The 12,674-nt window shown below is 42.8% G+C and overlaps 1 protein-coding gene across 2 annotated transcripts in view; it reads right to left on the reverse strand.

Annotated features, from left to right (window-relative positions):
• The window catches only part of LOC126249668 (IDLSRF-like peptide), a 221,832-nt gene that overhangs the window by 77,017 nt on the left and 132,141 nt on the right, over positions 1 to 12,674 (reverse strand). The window contains exon 2 of one of the 2 annotated variants that reach the window (XM_049951350.1): positions 11,709 to 11,846. In XM_049951350.1, the coding sequence (XP_049807307.1) occupies positions 11,709 to 11,846 (138 nt within the window). Of the gene's footprint in view, positions 1 to 11,708; positions 11,850 to 12,674 lie in introns of both variants that reach the window. The other variant, XM_049951349.1, reaches the window with a different exon arrangement.

A 12,674-nucleotide genomic window follows, 5' to 3' on the forward strand; every position in this document is an offset into this window, starting at 1 on the left:
TATTACTCTTCCTGAACAGCTGCTATCGCTGGCAATTCGAAATTATTCTGTTATGACTTCTTGTGTTTCATACGATACAAACAACGCCTTATAAAACATTACAATTATTGATTTATTTATGTTATTGATCTCCTTGTTTCTGGCCTTATCCCGTATCTTCAAGGGGTCGCCATATCAATATGGGTCTGTCAATGTTAGTGGTAGTGGGATACATTTCCTGTCGCCACACCTTCCCACTTGGGTCGGAATTTGTGTACCACATCTATCTACGTCTTGTGTTAGTCCACATGAAAGTGTAAGACCATTTTCAATGTGTTCGTGAAGTCTATAACTGAGGCGGGACGTGGGCACCAGCCCATTATACACCTAAACGGAAGTGGGAAACCGCCTAAAAAAAACATCCATCTGTTCAGCCCACCATCCCTCGCCGTTAATCCTCTGGGAGGATTCGACCCGGGGCCGACGTTCCTGCCCGAATTACAGAAGACCTGTGCAAACGCGTGCGGCTCTCTGGGTGGATCATTTATGTTATTCATAATTTATGTTATTCAGGTTGTTTTGCTATTATCAACTCATCTGATATTATTATAGTTATTATTGTTATTATTGAGTGCCGTTATTAGTCATGCTGCAAAATATAAACTTGCATATATGTATGTATGTATGTATTAAACTGGGGACCTAGAAACGACGGAGAGGCTTCGTCCCGCTGTAACCCTCGGTAGTTCACAACCCACAACAGGCCACAGCAGTCCACCTACCCCACCGCCGCCCCACACCGAACCCAGCGTTATTGTGCGGTTCGGCCCCCAGTGGACCACCGGGACCGTCTCATGCCAGTCGGGTGTAGCCCCAAATGTTCGCGTGGTAGAATAATTATGGTGTACGCGTACATGGAAACGGTGTTTGCTCAGTAATCGCTGAAACAGTGTAACTAAGGCAGAATAAGGGGAACCTGCCTGCATTCGCCGAGGTAGAAGGAAAACCGCTTTATAAACCATACACGGGCTGGCCGGCACACCAGACCTCGACACTAATCCGCCGGGCTTATTAGGGCTGGGGAAGGGCACGCCTTCCCGCTCGGGAAGCAGCGCGTTGGATCGCGCGGCTTCCCGGGCAGGCTAAATATAAACTTACTCTTATAATTGTTTCTTTACTGGACTGAGTGGAGTGGTACAGTGGTAAGATACTGGACTCGTGTTTGGGAGGGTGGCGTTCCAATCCCGACGTCACACGTCCATTTTTAACTTTTCCATGATTTCCCCAAATAGCTTAAAGCAAATGCCAGGATGCTTCCTTTGAAAAGGATAAGGACTATATTCTTTCCCATCTTTGCCCGAGGGTAGTTTGTGCTCCATCTCCGACGAACCTGTCGTTGCTCGAATGTTAGAATCATAAATTTCTTCTTTCTGCTCGTTTGTGTAATATAAAAATAGGTGAATCAAAAAACAATTATAGAAATTGCAAAGCTTGAAAACGTATGTTTGGTAAACGTTCTGATAGGTGTAATTCTTTGTTCGAAGTATGTGAGAGATTGAGGACAGTGAAACAACATAATACATTCAGAAATTCCCTTCGACACGCAAAAGACATCATCAGTAATTTGATATAGAATTGTGCAATAAACTGCCAACTAAGGAACACCAGGTGCTGAAACAAAAGTAGGAGCAACGTGTGGCAAGTACATGATAAGTGCTGTAAAGGGTCGTGGTTGTGCTCGTGGGGTGCTTGAGTGCAGTGGTCGCCTCACCCTGCCCAGCGGGAACCACGAGGAGGTGTTGAGCTCTCCCGCCGGGATGGTAGGTGGGGGTGGGGGTAAGTGGGAGAGGGGAGGGAGGGGGCAGGACCGGGCATGCAGGAGAGGAACCATGCGGTGCACGCATATATCATCTCCTGTGCTACAGCAATTCTACTATAAGCGTGTAAATTTGTTTCAGTTCTACAAGACTGGGCCCTCTTAAAATATAAGACCCACGTGACTGATTCGTTTAGTTCGATATTCCTAAGATACTTAGAAGTGCAAAATACTGTTTTCATTCTGATGCTACACAGACACGACTTCTGCGCCAAACTCTGAAAAACTTGTCTCGTAAAGAACAAAGAAACATCATTTGCTCATTGCTTGCCTTACTTTTTGACGTGAAAACGTCTATCCGCTCGTCGTTCGAGCTGTCGTGTGTAAGAAAATACCGACATATTTGAATCGCTCATAGCTACGAGACTAATAATGCGTAAACAGTGGTTTAGCCCACAACAGATAAATCATGTTTGTATGTGTTTGTAGCGAAGTATTTGTTTTGCCTGTGACATCGTTGTACCAGTGTAGGCGCATTAGCTCTGTGTAAAGTTATAAATTGGTGTAGCGTGGTAACGCTTTCAGGTATGAAGTAGATGCAGATGTAACTGCGAAGAGCTTACGGCGCACTTCTAGGTCCCAAACTGGGACAATAAAAATATTCACCGAGATATAAGTGAAACTCAGTATGAAATGCAAAATCATAAAATAATGGAAGCTGTCATATCATATGACTCATAAATACGCTCAGAATTATAAAAAAAACTAGAGTCAAAGAAAATCCCACGTCGAAAGGAATCCAAAAAGCCCGAGAACGTCCAGTGTCGAGTCAGTGCAAGAGCTATGACAGCATCGAAAATGAACTAAAGAACGCGACGTAAAGTGTTTACATAGCTGGCCCATCGGGCATGCAGCGGTCAGCGTCACTCCACACTTGTAATTTATTTATTCTGTAACCACTGTACAACGTAAAAATTGTATTAAAGAGACTGATTACTAAATTACATATTAATACGAAACCCTTGTTATGATTTCTTCCCGTCGCTTACACGAAAACTCTACGGTACGGACCCGAACTGCGCACACAGAAATTATTTTGTTGCTCATTTTCTGGCGCGAATATTTCTGTGGGATGGAAACCTGGCGAATTAGATGTAAACGTGTAGCTCTGTAGTGTGATCACGTGCAGAATGTAGTGCCGTATTTGTGTTGTTGCTAGTGATGAAGGGAAAAAGAGAGTGTAAAACACGGTGCCTGTACATACGCTAACTGTACTCCTCTCGAACAGCACCAAGGTCTATGTTTCTGTCCCCATCCACCTGGCGGATGGCTTTTAATGGTTCTGCATGCTGTTATACTGCGAAACGACTTTGGCCTTAACACAGAATATTCGTACAGCCTCCTATGACCAGAAATCTTGTGCCATTTTCTCCAGCGCCTTGCTGACCAGCTACTGTAGATGAAAATTTTAAAAGTGATCCTTTACTTCCATAGTGAAGAACACGCAATGATGAAGTACTTAAAATACAGTAAATTTGTTTGCCAGATCTGGGCTCCAAACCGCACGCTAACAGTGCGTGCTTGTCGGCTCTACCTTTGAGATCGGTCTTTTCTCTATGTTCTCAACCCCTGAACATGAAAAGTACGGAGTGATTCTTGAAACATTTTCCTATAGGGAATTATTGTTTCCAGTTACTAAATTTTGAAGTATAGAACTGGAGCAGAAGGTGTTCTAATCACGTTTCGTAGTTGTACATCCATGGAATATAATTAATCTAAATTAAGGGTTTTGTTTGTTATGATGAAATAATTTTGTTCATTTTTGCTAATATTTCTGTAGAATCTTGTGAAATCGGAATGCCTACGGAATATCTCCTTTTCTGTTTTATTAAATGCAGAGAATTAGTTTCATCCATGAAATTCCACCTCAAGCGTTAGTCGACAATATTTCTACTATCCCCTGTAGGTTGGTATGTATGATAGTTTGTTACTGATTATCAGTGCGGAGAAGAGTAATGCGAGGACTCCTAAAGCGAAATGATATAAACATATCTGCAAATTTTTAGTACTGTAAAGATGAGAGGCAGTAAGATTCAGGAGTAAATGATAGTATGCGTGAGGAATAAAGGAACTGAACAGGATAATATCTTCAGGCGTACAGGATGACTTCGGAAGAGGCTCCAAAACGAAGGACAGTAATAGTACTGATGATCTGAAGCGAAAACGGTCATGTGAACATACCTTTACCAATAACACTTATCTTCTGGATTTGCAGAAACCTTCACAGAGCAGCCGGAATCAATATTTTAAGTTAAATTTTCTATGAAAATACTCCGGTACACGTTTATGCTTTACATGAATATTTGAGAAGAGAAATTAACCAATGGTTAATTTGTGTCTAACTATTACAACGGTTTAAAAATGTAGCCTTAGTCCTCAGGCGCATGGAACATGATGGATCGCTGCTCTTCTTATGTGAAGAGATAGTAGAAGAGACATGACTGTCTTCCTCCCTCGGCACATGGTCGAGAAATAGCATGTGTTGATATTTCTATCGATGTGATTTGTTCAGCTTCCAATTTTTGTACCCTGAGGTGACTGGTAGTGACGATTTGACTGGCCATTTGAATAACAGAAGTTAAAACATTAACACAGATATTTACGAAGTCTATTGGGAAAGTAAGGCCCGATGGGGTGCAAAACGGAAACCCCAGTGAAAATCCGATGAAGCTTTGCACAGATGTGTTGGGCAGTGTCTCTAGTTTGCCTGTCGATCGTATCACGTGGCTCTTTCCAGTTCTGAGCGCACAGTGAGCACGTAAAGATGCTTAGAACCGTAGTGTCTCCCGCCAAGTATGAGGGCCAGGTGTGAGAGTTCGCCTAATGCCATGCAGCCCACATAACATAACTGTCATACGTTTCCCCCTGCATGACAATTCTCGGCCGCAGTCCGAAGGGCAATGAAGATGCTCCTGCAGCATTTTCGATGGAAAGTGTTTGATCACCCACAATAGAGCCCGTAATTGACTCTGCTCACGTGAGCCGCTGGCTACGAAGACAACGTTTTGGCACAGACAACGAGCTGTAGATCAGCTTAAAGAATTGGCGGGAAGAACAGGCGGCTGCCTCCTATGACGAGGGTATGGGAAAGTAGGTACAACGCTACGACAAATGTCTAAATCGGAGCGGCGACTATGTAGAGAAGAAGCTGGAAGGTGTAACTAACTGTTGCAAATAAAACAATTTCGATTATCACAGTGGTTTCCATTATGCGACCGATCAGACCTTACTTTTCGAATAGGCCACATATTTAATACTTCCGCATAAAAACAAATTATGATCTGGCATTTTAGCCGAAATTTAGTAATATAGTCAATGTAAATTTTTTATAATGTATTGAAACATATAAGCCTGTCATGGTTCTGTAACAAAATTATAGGAATTTTGTGTATGGGGTTTATTCAATTTTATAAAGACATTAAAACCAATCTAACATGACTATTTTCACTTCAGACTTTTAGTACTATTGCTTCCATGAATATGAATTTCTCTTCATAAATCATCCTGTACATTTCTTTTGCAACACTTTACCAGAATTTATTTCAGTAGGAAATTTTACCACTAGAGCAGTATTAATATACTGATCTTTTCTTATTCAACGGAATGGAACGTTATAAGGTCACATGCAGCCAGGCATCGTTACTAGTAACACTGAAATATGACTTCCATGATTTCTGTTATAGTAAATTGTGGTTCTAGTTCATACGTTCAGTGTGTAACTGAATTGTACCACAAACTATCTAATAACTGATCAGGCTGCACACTGCAGTTCCCATGCATGCAATTGTTTGTCTGAACGAACACAACACTCTCATACCGTTTGCGCCCAGCACAACCACGACAGCAGATGGATGGCCAAGCGCTAAGTCTGTTGCCTCAACAGGTGATAGGTCAACAGGTGGAGACACACCAACAGGTACAGCTCCACTCGTAGGTTACGTATCCTTTGCTCAGACAAGTTTCTGGTGCCACAACTGTATTTCAAAGGTCGGCTACGCTAGTTGTCGGCTTTTCACATTTTGCGTGAATAACTGATTGTAGCCTATAACACAATATCTGTAGGTGTATTATATCTCACGAAGAGACGAAACACTGGTAAATTATTTACAGTACAGACGTAAATACTTAATAAGGGTTTCACATTGATTTTCATCCTCTTAGGCATTGTGCTTAGTGTAACTTAGCAGAAGTCTTTACCAGTTTTACTCTGTAAACGCGGGGCCGCTTACGAGTGGATGTATCGTTAAGATTCGTATCCTATATGAGATATTACGTTCATATTTTACTGAAGTAACCCCAAAGCTTTCTAAATAGCGGAAAATAAGTTACACTGTAGCTGAAAATGATTCGCGTACTTTAATGCTCCGATTGGTGTGGCGATTAGACATGGAAATTTTCTCAGTTTTATCTTGTATGTAACATTGGTTAGTCGTCCAGGCGAACTCGATTTACCGTATGAAAGTATGAAACATATCTTTGACGTATAACTTGTGAATTTAATTGCTACAAAGGTAGCTGGAAAATTAAAGAGTTTTTTTTTTTTTTTTTTTTTTTTTTTTTTTTTTTGCATACGGATGGGTTCTGTGACGAAAGGAGGAGACACCAATCTTTCTGAGAGATTATATCTTTCCCACCAATCTTTCTGAGAGATTATATCTTTCCGCCGAGCCGGGACACGAAAGAGAGTCCTTATATATACTATATTACCACCTGAGAAAAGTACAGGAAGAGATTGAAATAGATTTTGGTATACTGCAGCTCGAACGGTAAAGTTTGATTTTAGAAGACTGAACGTGTGAATCACATTTTGAGCAGTAGCACAACTTGGATGACTCAGATAGTCACAACGTTGAACTAAAGTGAAACATGGGGTTCCGAATACTAGTACAGCAGTTGAAACCTTTTGTGAAGAGTCATTACAAAATGCATCATCAATACCCGTACTTCGTTGCTGTTCTCGGTAGAGTTTGGAGAGATTCCTTTTCTCACATGTTACTAGGTCCTCATTATGAGAATTAAGCTGGCATAGCTTTTACAAAGATACAAAGTAATTCAGGGGAACATAAAAATAACAAAGGCGCCAAAAACATGGTTAGGTTCCCATATGTGTGGTTTAGAGACCTCGAACATTAAGAACCGGTATCTCGGTTTGTCAGTGCAGCGCATTATCGATCAAAGCTTCGAGGTTTCGCTGGAAATTCGTATTTTTAGAAGCATTGTTTCTGAAAAGGCTTTCTGACTGACAAACACGCCTGTCTGTCGCTTGCTGAGAAAAGCAGGTCTTGGAGAGGTACACTTTTTTTTAACAAATCTGAGCCGGGAGCGCGCTCGTGTAACGCCGCAAGTAGGGCGCAGGTGTGTGGGTCGATGTGACAGCGCCCCGCCTTATGAATAATGAAGCGAAGGGCGTTGCGTCATGCGACCACTCGACAGCTGTTTACTTCAGCGGGCTCGTCTCCGACAATAGCAGCCCTGTCTCATCAGTCACCGAATCCTCTTGCCGCATCCTAATCAGACGTGGCCAAACTAACTTCGCTGCCTCAGATGGTCTTCACAATGCGACGCATGTGCATTCGTATCCAGAGTTTAGGAGAAACAATAAAGACTAGCTAAAATGGCAGCAACCGCCAGGAGCATTAGTACTGCAGAAAATTACCCCAATGCTACTTCAATCGGTTTGTTTTTATACTCATATGACGAAGGTCGTGGGACACCTCCTAATATCGTGCCAGACTCTCTTTTTCCCGGCATAGCGCAGCAACTCGACGTGGCATAAACTTCACGAGTCGTTGGAAGTTCCTTGTAGAATTATTGCGTCATGCTGCCTCTACAGACGTCCATAATTACGAAAGTGTTGCCGGTGCAGGATTTTGTGTGCGAACTGACCTCTCCATTATGTCTCATAAATTTTCGATGGGATTCATGACGGGCGATCTGGGTGACCAAACCGTACGCCCGAATTGTCGAGAGTCTTTTTTTCAAACCATTCTCGTATAATAACACACATAAAAATTCCGTCATTGTCTGAGAACATAACGACTGTGAATGGCTGCCAATGGCCTCCAAGTACCCGAATATCCAGAGGACCTAGTTCATTCCATGTAAACACAGCCCACAAAGTTATGGAGCCACCACCAGCTTGCTCAGTGCCTTGTGGACCATTTGGTTCCTGGGCTTCGTGAGGTCTGCGCCACACTCGAACCCTACCGTTTGGTCTTACCAACTGAAATGGGACTCATCTCAGCAGGCCACGGTTTTCCATTCGCCTAGCATCGAACCGATATTGGCATGAGCCCAGAAGAGGCGCTGTAAGCAATGCCATGCTGTCGGTCGTCTGCTGCCATAGCCCATTTACATCAATTTTTTGCCACACTGTCATAACAGATATGTTCGTCGAACGTTCCACATTGATTTCTGCGGTTATTTCACGCAGTGTTGCTTGTCTGTTAGCACTGACAACGCGACGCAAACAGCGCTGCTCTCGGTCTTTAAGTGAAGGACGTCGGCCAATGCGTCATCCGTGGTGAGAGGTAATTCCTGAAATGTGGTATTTTCGGCACACTCTTGACTCTGTGGGTCTCGTAATACGGGATTCCCTAACGATTTCCGAAATGGAACGCCTCATGCGCCTAGCTCAACTACCATTTCGAGTTCAAAGTCTGTTAATTCCCGTCGTGCAGCCATAATCACGTCGGAAACCCTTTCACATGAATCACCTCAGTACAAATGATAGCTCTGCCAATACACTGCCTTTTTATACCTCGTGTACGCGATGCTACTGCCATCTGCATATTTGCATATCGCTGTCCCACGACTTTTGTAACCTCTGTGTACAACAGACAACAGCATGTTTGCAAGGGGAACGGCATCTGATGCCGTTAGAGATAGGCAAGATTCAATTTGGTCGAGTGAGATGGTGGAATCCTTTACTGGATGATCTGCAGCTCATAGCCGCCAGTGGACTGGAGGTAGTTCAAATCCACAAAGAAACTACCTGGGCTCAACTAATTATGCTTCTTTAGTTCACTGACTCTGGCAATAATTTTCTTAAGTTCCACAGTTTCAGCACCGCCAAGATTCCGTTACGGACGGTAGAGGCCAAGGATGGGTGATGATGACCAATTTTGCTGTTATTTCTGAAAAAGGAAAAGACTACGTTACAGTGTCCTGTATAAGTGCAGTAACTGCAGAGCCAAGAAGACTCATTAAGTCAAAGGAAGGAACTTATTGAGTGGGAACATCAACATGTACCCTTACTTACACCTCAGATAGGACGGTTCTCTTCACAGGATACGTTTTCGATGTGACAAGAGTCAAATACTTGTTATTTTCAGTCAGAAAATGCATCAAATCTTTTGACTCTGGAGGGGCACTGCGGGTGTGCTACTGCTCTAAGCTAGGTGGATCCACGGACCTCCATGTTTCTCCTCATGCAACTTTGACTGGATGGGTCTACAGAGATGAGAAGTGAGCTCCTAGCGTACAAAGGGTGACGTGTGTAAAACAGGCCACGCTCTTCCGGAAGTTATCTTACTATTAAGTGTTATAAGATTTGCTGGAATTGGAGATACTTGGTTCATTGTGTATTGGCCTTTGGAGCAACGTTTACGAATCTGTCACAGATGTGCCATAATATCCGTAAGAAAATGAGCGCGTCCGAATTTCGAGTAGTAAAAATTCATTTCCTAGTATATTAGTGTTCTTAAATGTTTCGCTGGCAAATCTGAAATTTCTCATACTATGGAAGGTATGTTGGGAATCTCCTCTAACGCTAGAACGAGAAGTACAAATAAAATTATTTGAGACTCACAGGATGATTTCGGCTACCAGCTTGTTATGTGAGCAGTTATTATTTAGACACAGGAAAAGCTGTGTAGAAAGGTACTCGTGAAGGTATGCCTTTTATCGTATACAAATTTCATTTATTCTGTGGGCATGTCGCAATAAAGAATAATGACTCTGGTTAGATTGATCCTATGAATACGTTCCATTCCGTTGTACTTTCGCTGAACATTTCCCATTGGATCAAAGAGATCCTTGCACAAAGTCGTTGCAAACTTCTCGAATTACTCGATTTTCTTTTACTTAATACCGTACTTTAATTAACTGTAAATTAAGCATCAATAATTCGTTATTGTTACATTCTTCTTCTAAAAGAAACGCTGCAGTACATCGCAGTTGCAGTTAACTGATCTGCGATCACCTGACGAGAGATTCACGCACGACTCAGTCACGTTACGGAAGTTCCGCATATTCCTACGAATACTTAAGTACCAGTGCCACTTTGAAATTGCCTAAAATAACTCATTTTTCTAAAACTCCCTGATTACCAAATTCTTTAGGAAACAAATCAGTGGAAGCACTTCTCGACTTTGTTCATCCATTCATTCATTCACTGTGGATCGTACAGTCAGTTATTCTGCTTCCAAACTGAAAAATATAGCAGTGGCCATACGACGTTTGTGACCATCGTCTTAATAATCATTCCGTTACGTCCGCCATTCTCTCCGAGTCAAACAATACACTGCAGTCCCACCACAATAACAGCAAACTAAACAGTAATTCTTCCTAACATCTGAGTACTTGCATCTTAATCAATCACAATGCAAGCTCACAAAGGCAAATTCTCAGTCTTATCAAATAGCCCAAGGGATTCTATGTCGTGTAAAATTCAGCCAAAGTAATGTACTACCAGTCCAATAAACTGCGCTCCCGATGGATTTAAATCTTTATGCAAAGAATAGGAAGACTAGACGTTCAGCTGCAGTCACATTCCAGTTAGATGTGCTGTTAATATTAGTGACAGAAAACTGCCTTCCGTGTGCTTCGGGTGCTACCTGTACGTGGAGTGTGCGGTGATGTTTGAGTAATCTGGTGAAGGATTTTCGCGTTTAGTTGATGTCGTGATCGCGTGCGCTCAGAGCTAGTTATCGACCTCTGCCTTCAATTATTCAAAGCTCTCGCTACTGACGTTGCACCATAAGGGCACAATATTTCTTCACTGAATGAAAGACTGCGAAAACTTCGGACTTCGGAATGAATTCAGAAACTTAGACGTATTTCCCTCTGTCGTCCTTGCTGTGGAAGGAAGAAACAGTTAGCAAGCAAGTGCAAGACAACAATTCTGTGAATGCCATACGACTGTGCTTAAGTCTACATCGTGCGTAGTCCAATAAAGACGCTCCATGCAACCAAGGGACCATCCCCTGCATCCTGTCAACCCCCAGATGTGATTCTCATCGTCAGTATAAATTGCATATTGACAAACTGAACAGCATCTAATACACGGGGACACGAAGTTTTAACTTTTAACAGCTTTTGTCTCCTAATCAATGAAATTTGATTCCCGACTGCATAAAACTTCTGCTATAGTAGTAATGTTTAAAATCGTATCTCCGCTTACTTCTTTCACATGCACTTAAATTGAGCAGAGTTTCTCAATAAGTGTGAGCTAATCACCGGAAGTTTTTCTTCTGCACAGAAAATAAGTCCATGGAAAAAAGTAAGTGAAGTAGCTGAGGTTCAAGAATCTGGAACAACGTGCTCCTGTACCAGGAAATGGAACTCTTGTATTTGAAATCCGTCAGAAAACTGTGCAGTTCAACTGTATATTTAGTACACTTGCAAAATGATTTTTCATTATGGTATAGTAATGAACTTTCGTGAACCATCATTCTGTTGTAGCTGCGTAGTATCGCTGCATACTAATAGGAAAGTTGATTGCTGGTTGAGCTTCCGTAAGAACACACGTGGCGGTTTGCGTGATGCAGGGGCTGTGAGCGTGACGTAACGTCGCGTGGTGTCCAGTAGCCAGCGAACGCCTAGTGCCTAGTGCCTAGAGCCTAGTCCTTACCTGCGGTGCAGAGCCGTGTGTCCTCGTCGTATCCGTCAGGGCAGTCTGGAGCGCCATCGCACAGATACTGGATCGAGATGCAGATGCCCTTTCCTTCACCACCAGGACATTTGAATGGCTCGTATGGATGACAGGCCTCTCCTGTGACAAATTCCATTACTCTTGGTACCGCTCCAAATACAGTAGAAAGTTACATGTAAAATGTAGTGTTGCCACACATATAATGACATAAAATAGGCACTCTGAGTCAACAGCAGCATGGGCACAAAACACGATATTTTTATATGTGGGAATTACATACTAACCTCTTCAGTGCGTCAATAAACACAGCTTGACAAAAAACTTTAAGCACCCAGAAGATACAGACGGATGTCAGTGTAATTTCGTCCACGTAGACGCAATCGGCGGCTACGTGAATGAATAGATTTCTAATTCTCTATCACAGGGAGAATGACCACCAGAGTAGATTAGTTTTGCTTGTTTTGAGGCATGGTATGGTATGTAAGTTGCGTGAACAGAATCAGATATTGCGCGATCACTGTGAAGGATACGGAGACCCCACGTACGCGCGTGAGAAAACGTTATCAGCACTTAACAGAGTTTGAAAGAGGCCTCAGTGAGCGTCTCCATTTGTCCAACTGGTCAAATCGTGCAACATCTAGGTGTGTGGGGCATTCGGATGCGACAGTGGCCTTACGTTCAGCAGCATGGGGGCATGAGGATAGGCGTACTCATCGTCACTGTTCCGGACAACCACGTCTGACCACAAGGGAAAGTAGATGTACTGTGCACTAGCACATTATAAACCTTCACATCAGCGCCTATCAACCGAGAACAAGTAATGGGCTCCCTACGACATTCTGTGCCACCCAACACCGTTATCAGCAGCGGAACTAGAGACAGTACTGCGTGCAGGCTGCCGTAACTCCAAAACACAAAGTGCTGTGTTTTCGATAACGCCGCGAC

Source organism: Schistocerca nitens, chromosome 3 (assembly GCF_023898315.1).
Source record: "Schistocerca nitens isolate TAMUIC-IGC-003100 chromosome 3, iqSchNite1.1, whole genome shotgun sequence".
NCBI classification, from domain to species: Eukaryota; Metazoa; Arthropoda; class Insecta; order Orthoptera; family Acrididae; genus Schistocerca; species Schistocerca nitens.